The sequence below is a fragment of the Geospiza fortis genome, unplaced genomic scaffold, assembly GCF_000277835.1.
Source record: "Geospiza fortis unplaced genomic scaffold, GeoFor_1.0 scaffold1, whole genome shotgun sequence".
NCBI classification, from domain to species: Eukaryota; Metazoa; Chordata; class Aves; order Passeriformes; family Thraupidae; genus Geospiza; species Geospiza fortis.
Genome location: NW_005054320.1, coordinates 2,658,894 through 2,673,413, shown reverse-complemented (window position 1 = coordinate 2,673,413; position 14,520 = coordinate 2,658,894). Strand labels below are relative to the sequence as shown.

The 14,520-nt window shown below is 40.7% G+C and overlaps 1 protein-coding gene across 1 annotated transcript in view; it reads right to left on the bottom strand.

Annotated features, from left to right (window-relative positions):
* Positions 1-14,520, bottom strand: part of GRAMD1C (GRAM domain containing 1C) — a 53,215-nt gene that overhangs the window by 35,910 nt on the left and 2,785 nt on the right. The window contains exons 2-3 of the mRNA XM_031056704.1: positions 14,187-14,302; positions 13,349-13,477 (exon numbers count right to left, since the gene is read on the bottom strand). Coding sequence (XP_030912564.1) covers positions 13,349-13,477; positions 14,187-14,302 — 245 coding nt within the window. The remainder of the gene's footprint in view (positions 1-13,348; positions 13,478-14,186; positions 14,303-14,520) is intronic.

Below are 14,520 nucleotides of genomic sequence, written 5' to 3'. Positions count from 1 at the left end.
TATTAATGCCTGAATCAGCCAGTTCAACAGCTCCAAGAATCCAGACTCAGGATACTGAGTGTTACTTAGAACTGAAATTTTTCTAGAGCATAAAACCTGTTACAGCTTGTCTTAGAAACCCTTGCTGGCATTTAGAAGTGTTGTCACAAGTGACTGGACTATAAGAAAACCTTATTAATGGTAGATTTCTACTGAACTCTTAGGACACTTCAGTAGAGTCTGCTCTGAATCCTTATCTAATCAGCAGAAAAATGTGAGCACATGGAAACTTTTGAACCTTATCTTTTCCCTACTTTGCATGAAAACTAGCTCACTTAAATATGTACTTTTTACCTACTCAGTAGGTGGCTTGGTGATTGAGAAGAGATCCCTCAACAGACTTGGGAAACAAGAGGGGCAATTTTAACACTATTGGCAATTTCAATTTCCTTTAAGTGAAGAAAACAAGACATCTCTATGAAAGCATCTCTCCTAATCTCTACTATAATGTCCAACATGTGGCAACATTTGAAGCAGGTTACCACCTCAGTTACAAAACCTAGCACCAAATATAAAAAGAGGAAAGGCATAAAACAGGTTGTAGCATGGCACTCACAAGATGAAAACAGCAACTTGTTTTTAATACATACACATTTCTAAGTTTAATTATAAATCATCAGGCAAACACTTGGCCTGAGGATAATCCTAGGCATTTATGGTCATGCTATATTTAATCACCAAGGAAATCATTAAGTGCAGCCAACAACTTATTAGCATTTTTCATCTGAAGCCACCAAATATTCCAGAAACCTGTAAAACAGCTAAACAGAAAACCATTTTCAGTGACAACCAGAAAGTTTTTACAGAAGACAGTTATGGAAGAACCAGATATTGGAGACACAACCAAATGATTCTCATACCTTGTTTGGAAATGGACGGTTCAACTATTTAAAGTCATGTTCCAGAAAAAAATATGTAAACTTAAATAGAACTAAGCTGAGTTATTTATAGGATAGAAGCCTGTTAAAAAACCAGATTCCCTGCACATTTACATCTTCAAAGTGTAGCCACTGCAAACAATTTGAGCCATTTAGCAACAAACTCCAGAGGAAAATTAAGCAACAACTTCTCCCAGGAGTACAGCAAAAATCCTAATCATTAGGAAATTATTTGATTGCAGATATCACTAAACATGCAAATAAGCAATCAACTACAGCAGAATGATGTGCACATTTTTTAACAATCACTAATGACGACAATAACTCTGCATTTGTTTTGTTAGTGTTTTCCCTTTGTTTTGAGACACCACAAAACCCAGGTAACCTGACAATTTGCATTCTACAGTTGTGACATGCAGCTCTGAATTCAACAGCTGAGATCACAGGTAAATGGAACTTATCAGTAGGGTAATAACTCTCATATCACCTGAAGCTCCCCCTGAGCTTCAGTCTCAGAATCAGTTATCACCACAAGGCTCAGGGTCCCAGAATCAAACAAGCCTATAAGCAAGCTGCCCAAACTACCATTTCTTTTATGCTCAGAAGCCTCACTTAACCACCAAAATATGGCCCAAGGAACTAAAAGCTTTGCTCCTCTGTCTAACAACATGTAAATCCAAGCCACTAACTCTAAACCCCAAATAGAAGACCATCTGACTATTCCCCAAAGACCTGCACTTTCCTATGACATTTCTAGACATGGTCAAAAACAAATTTGGAGGTATTAGTAAGGTTAGGATAAAAGTACATTTTAACCTTACATTAGCATATTAAAACAAACATTAAGCATTCTGGCAAAAGCTGTTGTGTTTCTACTGAATAATAAAACCCTTCTTAGCATCAGGAGAAAGAAAAAGAACAGAGTCTCCAGAAGAACAACACCCAGTCAGAGAGAAGTCTGGATTTTATACAAGACTCCTCTATACTGCAAATGTTCTTTAAACATACCTGATTAGAGAAAAATAGGGAAGTAAAAGTAGGGAAAAATATCAACCCAAAGCCTACCAAAAAAACCCAAAAAAACCCCAAAAAGAACCTAAACAAAACATACTAAGATCCCACTTTCACTGAGATTAGAGCCTCACCAGGGGAGATGAGAACCAAGTTAACAGCCCTGAATAAAAGCCTCATTTAACAGTGTAAGGCAGACAAACTTGAGACTTCAAATACTCCAGGACAGATTCAGGCAGACTCCCTTATTAACACAGGAACACTTCCTATGGCACACTGAGATGATCTCTCACCAGGCCTGACAAGCCTTTCCATCACAGAAATGTTGATCCCACTGCAGCCATTTCTTCAGTCCACAAAAGATCATTAATCATCCAATCTAATCTATAATACACAAGCCACAGCTCTCCGGCTCTAAAAGTAGTGCTGCAATGACCAAATTTCTCTTCGGAAAAAAATAAAATATATATTTTACCTTTTTAAATTAAAAGTTACTCTGGATGTAAAAGTCCATCCTATCTATGGATAGTTCTTCTGCTAGTATATTTGGTTAACTTCATCTTTGCTGTGTGAATTATTTTTGGATGGTAAGCAAGTTACTCCATATCTCCTTCTGAGGTAGGAATTAAGCTTCTCAAGCCTATCAGCAAAAAGATTGTTCTTTTTCAGATTTATTCTTCTGGCTTTTCTGAATCCTCTCATTTTCAGTGTCCTTCTTGAAAGCTAGATATAGCATTGCAGGAATTACCACAAACATAAATCTGAATCACAGATTGTTTTTAGACACAGAATCACAGTGAAAGCTCACATCCACATGACTGCCAGTCTGCCTTATCTTTTTGCAGTTACAGGGCACAGTTTCCCAATTCTCCTGACACCAAGCACTAGGCTGTACGTTGGAAGTGTCAGACTTCTTCGGTTCACTTTGTCACACAAACAATTCAGATCTACTCTGTTACAGTGATCTATTTTCACTAACCACTTCTTGACAAAAAAATCACAAAAAAAAAAACTGTTTAGGAACAATTTTCAATCATTGAGTACTCAAAAGCTTTACTTGCAGTGACTTATGTTCTTTTCCCTCTTGAAGGACAAAAGCATTTAATTTACACGGGGAAAGAACCACTCACAGGACCATGACATTACTTAGGGTGACTTACTGTCCATTTTGGTTCACTTTTGTTGGTTTTGGGAGGGGTGTTGTGTGTGTTTGGGAGTTTTTGTTTTGTTTTTTTTTTTTTTTTAATAAGGAGATATTTGATCACATCTGCTTATCCACACAGTTGTATTTAATTGATAGGTCATGAGAGGCAACCAAGCAACTGTTGCCAGGGTTTGCTCAGACATTGTATTCCTTAGGAGCCTGCTTTCCAAAAGTTACCATGCTCTCAAGGAAATGTGAACAAGCTCCTAGTCACAGTGGGAGGGGGAAATGTTTAGGGAGCTACAGCTATTTTCCTTACATTCGTTATATGCTTTTTTTCCTTCACCCTTACCTGTGGAGAGGGGAGTCTCATAAGCACATGGCCATTGGCATGCACAGGGCTGTGCACTAAAGCCATTATGCTCCCACTGCTGTGGCCCAGCCCCCTTCTTCTTTGTGGAAGCTGAAGGAGAAAGGAACTCTAACATTTCTTAGTGACTGAGCAGAAAAACAACAGCATTCTCCTTCAGTGGCACCCAGAAGAACTTTGGCGAAAGTATGTCTTTCTTCTGTTGGAAATACAGTACGTATAGTTTAAAGAAAAGGATATTAAAAGACAGGTCACTGGCAAATACTCTAGCTACTGTATCTTCCAGGGGTTAGTTTGGTTGGGGGTGGGGAAAGTTGGGGTGAATAGGGGAGTGAGGGGCGATAGTTTTGGTTTCTTAAGCCTATGAGCCCCCATAATCAAGGCTAAAGACAGAGTCCCTAGTTCTCCCAAGATGAGTGTTACTATTAACTAGTACTCACAAGTTCTCAGACAGGCAGGCACACTGAACATGTCAGGCAGATTATGATTTACCACCAACACCGGGAGCTTCCAAAAATCCATGTAGAAAGAAACTCCTCAAAACTACTTCATTATGGAGAGCTGCTGAAATATTGGACGCCCACTCAGAAAACATTTGACACCCAGCATCAAGGAAGTGACTGAATGAGGTGATTCTAAAAGGAAGCCTATTTCCATTTATTTTGTAGACTGGGTACAGCACATCAAAGCACTGTGTCCCACAGGAGCAGCCCAGCTCTCACCAAGTGAGATGGACATCAGTCTCACCAAGCCAGCATTGACCTGGCACATGGTGAAAGCCTGTTTTCCTGAAAAGCAGTTCTGGTCAACTACTGACCAGGGAGACCTGATCACAAATGTTTCCCCATGTAGAAAATTAACTTGGCTGAGCTGGAATACTGCTCACAGAAGGCCTGGTCATTTCCCACACCTCACCAGTCACAGTGATCTTCCAAGAGAGGGAATGAATGTCTCATGCTTCATCTTCACCTATATGACTATCAAAACAGCCTAGAAAATCCACAACCAAAGTTGTTACGGTTATGACTTTGACAGACAAGAAAATTTAACATCCTATGAAATACTATGCTGCTAACATCAGGTTATATAATTATAACAAAGGTAACATTTTTGTGAAGAATTTTAAAATCTGGCATCCTTCCCAAGAAGAAAATTAAAAGACTTAGAGGTGAAAATATAAAGGTATTTCTTCTGGGAATTTTGAGTTGCATAACCAGTCAGAGATTACATTTTTCATGTTCTTAAAAAAAAAAAAGGAAAAATAAGCCCGAAACAAATTGAAAAAAAATAACCCAAAACACCCAACAAACCAAAACAGTAGAACAGACTGGGAAGACTTTTGTAACAGAGTACTTCAGTTTAGAACATGTGAGGAACTCTCACAAATTTCTCCTTCAAGGTGACACCAGAATTAGCTCATTTTCCCATTTCACTGAAACAGGGTTCAGCTGAAGGTGCTTGGGAAACAAACTGATAACCTTCTTATCAATTATAAGAAAGCCTCCTGCCATTACTAGTACTGTATCTTTTTTCCTGAAAAACAAGACCTTGGATTGAGAATATCCTCTGCTTATTCTGAAGCAATGGTTCTGTAGTATTCAGTACTTTTTTTTTTTGCAAGTAAGTGTTTTAAAGCATTTTAACAGTGAAGCCAATGTACTTTCATAACAACTCTGATTTGGAGATAAAAATCTCAAGCTTGCCACGTACAGTGCAGAGCAAAGCATATGCTCCATTTCAGAATAAAACTGACTGAGGCATGAAGCTAATGTAAAGTCAGAAGACACACATCCCCTACACATACCTCCTCTAGCTGCCTACAGCCTGTTCCAAACCATACAAATCCCTGGCCAAAGCCTCTACAGCTCCCCCCTCTCTCACCCACTTGCTCAGAGCTGGTGCTGGCCAGCCTCCAGCAGCGCTAGCTAGCGTTCTGCCAGCCTCTGCTTGCATGCTGGCTTGGAAAACAGGCTGAAACACCCCAGCCTTGCAGAACAGCACACAAATACTGCAGCAACTGGGCAAAGAAAACTTACGCAGGGGTGACATTTAAGAACTGCCCAGCTCCGATCTAAAACCACCATCACCAAAACTGATTTTGGGAAGCAGACTGCAGTAGCATAAATCACTTCAAGTTCTCAGAAGTCCCAAAGGGAATAGCAGAGGAAAAGTACTATCACCAGGGAAACACCAGCTTGGGAAGAAGCACTTAATGCCTAGCATCCCTCCCCTGCATTGCTGAAGGCTACAATCCATGAACTAGCTTGAAGAGTACATGTGCACCTGGCAGCTCAGCATGGAGACAAATCAAAACTCAGCCACTGTCCCCTGTTTTAAGTCAGGCTGAGCAGCTCAGAGCAGGAGCTCAGGACATCAGGGAATGCTTCATGTATACCCAAATTCCCCAAAATGTGTACATTACCAACCACCCAGAGCTCAGCTCTTCATAGGCACTTTGAGGCAAGGGATACAGGGTTCTGCATGCCCAACAGACCTCTGTCTGCTCTGACAGGGGAACAGCAGCCGTGCACCTATTCTGCTTTCTTTACACTGGCTCTACCTTTCCATCTGCCTTACCTGTCTGCTGCATTTCCACAACTGACTACATGGAGTCAGCAGCAGAGAGAGCCCTCTCCCAGCACAGCCCTACTGAGGAAACCGACAGAAGAAACAGAAAAATGCATGTCAAGGCATTGTAATCACTCCGATTTCAATCTGAAAGTCTGAAAGGAGAAGATAATGGAACAAAAAAGGCTGTATTTACAGTCATTTTGCAGCCCCGGCTGCTGGCTAGGGTAAGTAGCCGTCTGTGGACCTCGCTGGGTGGTGGCTTTGGAGGACCTGCAGTTCTGCTGTCAAGATCAGCTACATAGGTAAATAGCAGGAACTGGTTTCACCAGAAAAACAAGGTAACACTTCTGCTTTCCCAAAGCAAAGACAGGATATATCATGGGGAATCTTCCTGTTCTGAAAAGAACAGGAAAATATTGGGAAGTATATCCATACAGAAAAATATTCACCGACAATTTATCTCCATCGGAAAGCCAGTGAGAGGATTCAAAGTGATCTCAGAAAGGCCTTACCAGAGCCTGGGTACCAGTGTGACTCAGGTCTCAAAAATAGCATTAGCATAGACTGTTTAAGTGCATTTCCTGTTTATAAGAGAACACCATCTGCAGCTGATTGAACACCTGAGTGTGGACATTTGCAATTAGCAAGGAGGCTGATTATTTCAGTTTCAAATATAATTCTTTATATAACTGCCATCAAGCACCTCTGAGTTTGGATGAAACAAACACTTAGACTTTAAATATAAAAATTAAGGGAAAAGTTCAAGAGCTTTGGACACTTCCATGGACAAACATCTTCCTCAGTTCTGAATTAGAAATTAAACTCCTTTTAAGAGCTAAGGTGTCCCAATCTCAGATTTATTCAGCATCTTCATCAACACTGCCCTAGCTGGCAATAACATTTTTGAACCTGGTAGTAAAACTATTCCTATAATGCCCCTGACCAGAAACCACATCTCATCTTGCCTCCCCAGAACTAGCACAAGCCAAGTTCACAAGGTTCTTAACTGCCAAACTCCTTCTCATTTTAGGGGAAAATTGTGGATCTGTATCTACTTTCTTGACTTCACAAATAAAGCATTCAAGCATTCTTTTTGTTCTATTTTAGTAATTTTTGTCTACCCCATGAAGATTTAACAAAAAGGAAAAGGGTAAATCAAAATATAACTACAAAGTCCTGTGATACACCAACTTCTAAAACAAACTTAATACAAATAAACCAAGTGTGTTTGAGTGAATTCTGAACTACCTTAACACTTAATTGTACTTGAAGTGAGTTTGTCATCCTCCAGCACAAAGTTACCCTTTTGCTCAAGTCAATCTGCCATTCTCCAGGCTAATTTTGAGTCTTGTAACTATGTTGTCCAGGTTTCAACAGCCATAAGTGTACTAAGTATTATGATGCAATGGCAATTAAAAGCCCAGTCAAGATTATTTCCTTTTGAATAACAAAATACATTCCTTTCTGAACAGCAGTTTCATCTGACTCACATTTCTTTTTATAGCACGTGTATGAAACAAATAGCCAATGTTATTGGTTAAGGACATCTGTTTTTTTCACCTATCTTTCACTGCAGGCTGCCCAGGTAATACAAAAAAGTTCAAACTGCCTGCCTTTAGACCTATTTGATCCATTTAACAGAGACAGGGAAAATCCAGATGTTTTCAGGGTGATGAAAAATGCCTTACACAATAAAGAAACGACAAGACTTAACGTCTCAACTCAACTTCCTTACCTGCAACAAAGTCCCACCAAGATAATTTGATGCCAAAGTGGACAAATACAGAAGCAAATGAACAGCACCCTTCAGCTGAACATTTCCCTCCTTACCCTGCCAGTAAAATCTATCCCTCTGGAACTGCATCTCTGATCTATACTTAAGTTTAGTAAGAGTGCCCAAACAAGGATCAGGAAACAGCATGGTGAAGGAAACAATCACCCATGGCGAAGGAAACAATCACCATGGAAGTAATTCCCCTTGGTGCCATTTAGTTTGTAGCAGCTCGTACAAGGAGACATAAATACCTTCAATCAGGACTACAGTGAAAACCTGAAGCAGCATATTAAACCACAACACTACATGGATAATAATGCAGGAGTGACTGTGGCCAATTACACAAACGGCTTTGCTATAAATTACTCTGGTCATCTCATTAAGCCTGCCAGTAGCCCTGCTGCACTTGAAATTCTATGGAAAGTGGCACTCACCAAGCAATTGCCCCAAAACTTCTCCGGGCTGCTGCTAATGACTTAATATACCACAAAACAATCATATCTTGCACAGTTTTTTCTACCTGTCTTCTTTCCTCTCTTTATATACAAGTGGTTCACCCACAGCAGACCTGAAAAAGACAGCGCTACACCACTACCTGCAGAAATACAAGCTGTAAATGAACAACTAAGGCCAAAAATAAAATTTTAAAAAATCTTTTTTCCATCTTCTACAGTTGACTTTTAAAGCTTTCATTCTGCGACTTATGGACTTCCCTTTCATTAAAAGGAAATCACTATTCCAACTCCCATGAACCATGTTGCCTTTCTTATGTTTTTTCTCCCAGTGGCTAGAAAAAAAAAGTACATCACACAAATCTGAAGTATTTTCTTTCTGACCTTTTATACTTGATCTTCAGGTTCTAGACTAATTTGTATGTGTATTATATTATATAGAACTATCTACTGCTGCAGCTGGCAAAAGCTTATTTTGACAGGGAACCACTGGCAGTCTTTGCTTAGAACTGGTCGAAATTTTATGTCAACCAGGTCTACCTCAGTGCTCAGTCTGGAGCTGCATCAACGGCACTAAAGACATTCCCAGCACCAAAAGAAGAGAGAAAACCCCTTTAGCATAATCACCCATGTTCAAGGGCTGGTTAGAACTGCAGTCTGTCTTCCTACCAGGTTAAAACACTGCTGCTGTATAATCAGGGCTATCACAGGGCTGAAAAAAGGTATCTGTTTCTGGAGATTCCAGGCAGGTAAACAAACAACATGCCAGTCCTACAACTACAGCAAAGCTATTTGTACTAAAGCTAGGACATTTAAAAAAAAACCCAAACAAATAAACAAAAGCCCAACCAACAAAACACCAAAATGCAGCATTAATGTGCCTAAAGGATTTTATTCTCTTTGTAGACCTATAGCAATTAATTTAACCAATTCTCATCCTCCTTAGCAGACTGCTTCATACCAGCAAATAATAAGGAGGCCAAAAATCCTCCTCCAGTGTCAAGAGAATTGATGTATCTCCTCCACAACCCAAACATTTGGAGGCACAGATAAGAAGAAACAACATACCAAGTATACAACGTAAGAGAGAGCTACTGTCACAAGGCCTTAAATACCAGCCTCCAAAACAATTCCCACTTCAACCAGCCCAGTAAGCCATTCCAAGAATGGTGTGAGTCTTCAGAGGAAGGAAGATTCAAACAACTATAGATACAATAAATATTTCATTTAACCCTACCTGTCTTGGGCTCCAGAGTGCCTCAATTTCTATCTGTGCTTCAATAAATTATCTTCCAAATTGTGATACACATCTGCATCCCTCCTTGTGCAGGTTTGAGTCATATATGCTCACTGTATTCTTGCCATACATATTGTCACACACTCACAGACTAGTTCTTGTAGAAACTAGACAAATGCATGTAAAAATATTTTCTTCATCTTGTGCAACCTCAGTTGCTTTTATATTATGAAAAGTAAAAGGCTTATTTTCACTGTATCAATTATTTGCCTCTATTTTCAAACTCCTTCACAATGACCAACTCTTTAAACTGGCATCCAACTTACACTCCAATCAAGTGCGTTTTTAAGCCTTTTTTATTATCTTTTTTTCAGCACTTCCTTGATATCTCACATTTTCAAATTCTTAAAGAAGCCTCCCAGATACAAGCAATTTTCTGAGATGCGCATTTGATTTCCACTCATTCCACCTACCTTTTCATTCCAAGGGAAGGACTTACTTTTTTAGGTTTTTTTTCACGGGCATTCTTCTTACTGTGGACACATGAACTTTCTTTGACTGTTCATTAACACAGACTAGAGTTCCCAGATACAACACCCTCACTTTTGATGCAAGGATCCTTTCCATTAGCTTCCTCATTCACCTTTACCTTCTTCACTATGGTAGGAATATACTTAAGGCTTTCACAGGTTTCTTCTTCCAAGGACATTAAACTGAACCATTTATCAGTATGAAGGGCATAAAAAAGGATAAAAAGGTGAATTCAGAATCCTGAGATAGGGCTTCCAGACATAACATAATTTCCAATCATCTTTGACTTCCATCATCTATTTGCAGTTGCCAAAACTAGGACTATTTAATCAACTGGAGATAAAAGCTTTACAATTTCCAGTGGAGAGAGAAAGCCCTGAGACTAAGTTTGTAAGCAATCTTTTTTTCTTCTTCCAGTGAGTTTACAGAAGTCCAGCTTTGTCCACCCCCCGGTGGGGGGGAAAAAAATCCAAAAACAAAAACCAAAAAATATTCCATGACACACCGTCAACCTTAAAAATAGCAGTCAGTAATACTACCAATTTAAGAATTGCTTACAGTAACAGAGAAAACTAATTATTTCTCAAAATTATTCAATAAAGATATCCAAAGTGTTCTTTTTTTTAAGAGATAAGAAAAATTCTACATAGTAGGATACTCTTCTTCCCTCCCCGATAATTTTTCAGCTACCCTTCCTTCTCCCCACTCACCATAGCCAGGAGAGAGATTGTATCCCAGAGGCTGCCAACCCTAGCCTGCTGCTAATTACATGCGCTCACAGCACCTACTGAGCATGCATGATACTTGGCCTGACTTCCAGAGGCATGGCACAACTGCCCACTCCCACTCAATCCATGAAAAATTGAAGTCAAACCAGTCAGGCTCTAACAGCCACATCTGGTTTCTATCATCAGCAAAACAAGAGTACATCACCCTCAGAAGAAATGAACCCTTGGAGCAAACCTAAGTTGCTGGAAACATGCAACCTCTCCAAGCAAATAACCCTGGCAACAAAGCTGATCCCCGGACGCTACCAGAGGCTAGTCCTGCTGTTGTACCAATTCCTCCATTCTACTGACTCAAGAGTGGGAACAAGCATAACAGGTCCCCACCTGCCACAGGACACTAAGATCACCTTTGTCAAATGTTAGTGACACATACTTCACACACTGCAACAGGCTGCCTTCCATGCTGTCACCTACACATTTACTATGACTCAGAATTCAGGGAGATTTAACAATTTGGTTTAATAGTCAGCAGCTGATCATCAACCATGCAAGTTATTGAAACATTTTCTGTCAAGAGCAAGGAGAGATGCCAATGACATAACATTTTACATAGAATTAATTAATTTTCACCTCGAATTTGTGACTCCCTGGTTCTTGCTGCTTTACAATTCAGTTGCCTTGAGGCTGAGAAAATAAGCACCATGGCTTCCTGCAAGCAGACTGGTACAGCTTTTAAAACTAATCAGTGACAGACAGTAAGGCTACAACATTTCCAGCCACAGCATTATCTTACAAGAGGAAAGTATTTGTGCAATTAGTTTGTTTTAACTGCAAGGTCATGTTTGCAGAGCCAGATAAACACCAACATCAAACACATACTAAGGTCTTGGAGTACAAATAAGACAGAAGATAATCATTTAATCATAGTGAAAAACACCTCATGCAGCAGCTGCGACTGCACTGAAGGATCCCACTCTCCTGAAAAGAAACTTCAAGCCTTCAGCACGTCTCAAACCTAAGAGTGCAAAGCCAATAGCACATCTACATTCTCCACATAGAATACTCTAATAACTTTATTTTAAATCACCAGGCCTATCAAGGAAACACTGGGTTGTTAACTGCAGGTCCAACAACCCGACACCAAGACCTGAACAGGGTTATTCCTCTCACAAAATACCACCTGCATTAGTGGTTGTATATAAACCATCGAGCACCAGCTTACACAATCCAATCTGCCACCTAACAAGCTGCCAGTTGCACTGCCTGCACAGCATGACTTCCTATCGACTCAAATACCAACACGCAGCTGGGCACAGGCAGGATGCCCTGGATCATCCTTGTTCCTGTAGGGACAGTGAAGAAAATACTGAACACCCTAAGAACTCACTCTAGCAACACAAGTCTATGACCTGCTGGGATTTTATTAGTCCTGTCCCATTCCATTGGCTCCAGATTACTACTGCATTTTTAAGAGTACACATGCATTTGGAGGGGATTTATCCTATGGCCTGAGATGCAAAGCCAGATGTCCTGATCATTAGAACATCTGCTTGTGAAGAGGAGTGAAAACATACAAGCTAGATTTATAAACAAGGAGTTGGAAAATCTGATCCCCTGCTTCTGCTCACAGCTCTGCCATGGACTCTTTCTGGCCTTCACTAGTTATTCAATCTTTCACCTGCTAAGCACAATGAACACTGTGACGACCTCATCAGGAGAAGGACACAGTGGACCAGATGATGTTCTATGAGCTGAAGCACAGGGATGTACTGAGACACCTGATACAGAACCTGAGTCAGACTCCCTTCCTCACAGCTCTGGCACTCGGTGTCTCCCACAAGATCAGCAGTTACCCTGCCTGTGGCTCCATGCACACGTGGTCTCCTTCCCTATCGAACAATAACAATCCATGCACCAAATTAACAGCAAAATATACACTCCAAGTCTAGACACACATTCACCTTCTCTCAAGGAATTTAAAAAAAATCTACCAAAAGAAAAGTACTGAAATAGGCACTTATTGTTTATTACACACTATGCTTTCAGTCAGGCATTTCCCCAGAAAGAAAAAAAATTGAATTACTTATTTTCTGCCTTTTTTATTCACAAAGTCAATTCTTACAGAAAACACAGGAAGTTTATTTAATCTTGTGGAAAACAAATATGTTTACTTGACAAAAGTTAACACTAAGAATGCAATTCAGAACCACCAACCACCACCAAGAATCAAAATTCAGTCCTTATGCTTAAAAAGCATCAGAGCATCAAAAATGTATTTCTATAGGCCTAAGAAACACTGGCATGGGTTCATGCCAGGACCTGGGAGACAGGATTGGGCAGAGAAGCCACAAGATCTGTCACTAACTTGATCTGAGACATCAGATAAACAACTTCACCCCCTCTTAGTCTCACCTTACACTTCAGTAAGCCAGTAATGATAAAATTACCTGCCTCACTACATGGGTGGAGAACACTTTAGTAATTCATGACTACAAAGCAACTTGAGAACTGTGGATATAAAGCTTGTACATATACACACATATGCAAATTAAAACAGACAGGTATTATATTTATAAATTAAAGCCACGTTAGCAGAGAGCTCAATCACATTACCCAAAAGCTCCAGTCAGCACTCCAGCTATACTGAGCAGGACCCTGCATTTTCTCTGTGCATGAATTAAGAGTCTCCTCTGAATCAGCAAGTAGCTGGTTAATAAGACCATGATCCACTTCATGAACTTCCTGTGAACAAAGAAGTAAGGTATGTAATCCAGCAGTGGTGGAGAAAGGTGAAACAAGATGGTTAGTCCATTTAACAGCTGTATATTAAATGAAACCTGACATGGTAGTTTCACCAACGTGAGTGGCATTGGAACACTACCACGGACAGCTTTTTCAACGGTTTTATTTTGTTCCCCCTAGACTACACTATATTTAATTATATTTTACATTTTTTTATCAAAGTATTTTATTTCCAGTGCAGCCCCCCCCCCCTCCCATTTGCATGTTGAAGCAGCACAGATACTTAGAACTCAAATAATATCAACACAAGACCTCGGTGCCTAACATGCAGCATGTCTCAGGAACCTGTGAGACCTTTCAGAACTTGAGATAAGTCATACAGGTGTAGCATCTTTATCAGAGGACTGACATATATTATTATAATACTGATACATCAAGTGTTTATACTTACTGTTAGTTACACTATAAATTGTACAGAAATACAAACACCTCAGAGACAAGTAATTTGACTCATAACACTATTAAGATAATAAGCAGCCCTGTTTTCTAATTCTGTAGCGCTCTCCATTGTCATCAGTATTCTTCACACTGGAAGTCAGTTTTACTTTATGAAGGGAAACTGAGGCACGGAATGTCACTTGTGCCATCCCAGCCAGCAAACGGTACCAAACCAGCCCAGGGCCCTAACCAGTAACCCCGCCTGTAGTACCGGATCCGCCGGGCTGAGGTAACGCTGGGTTTCAACTCCAAACCAGCTCAGAACGGAGACGCTGTTGGGCCACCCCGCCCAGCGCAGCGGGGGCCGCGGCCCGGGCTGGGGACAGGCTGCGGAGGGGACAGCGGAGCGAGGCAAAGGCAGAGACACTCCGGGCAGCGTGGTATGAGAGCAGAGCGGCCCCCGCGGGGCTTTTCCACGCCAACACCCGCACTCGCTGCAACCTCCACCAGTTGCTGCCCGCCCGCTCCTCCCCACCAAAACGCCTGCGTTCAGCGCCTGCCCAGCAGCCCCGCGGCCGCCTCCCCGCTGGCTCTCCCGGGAGCCC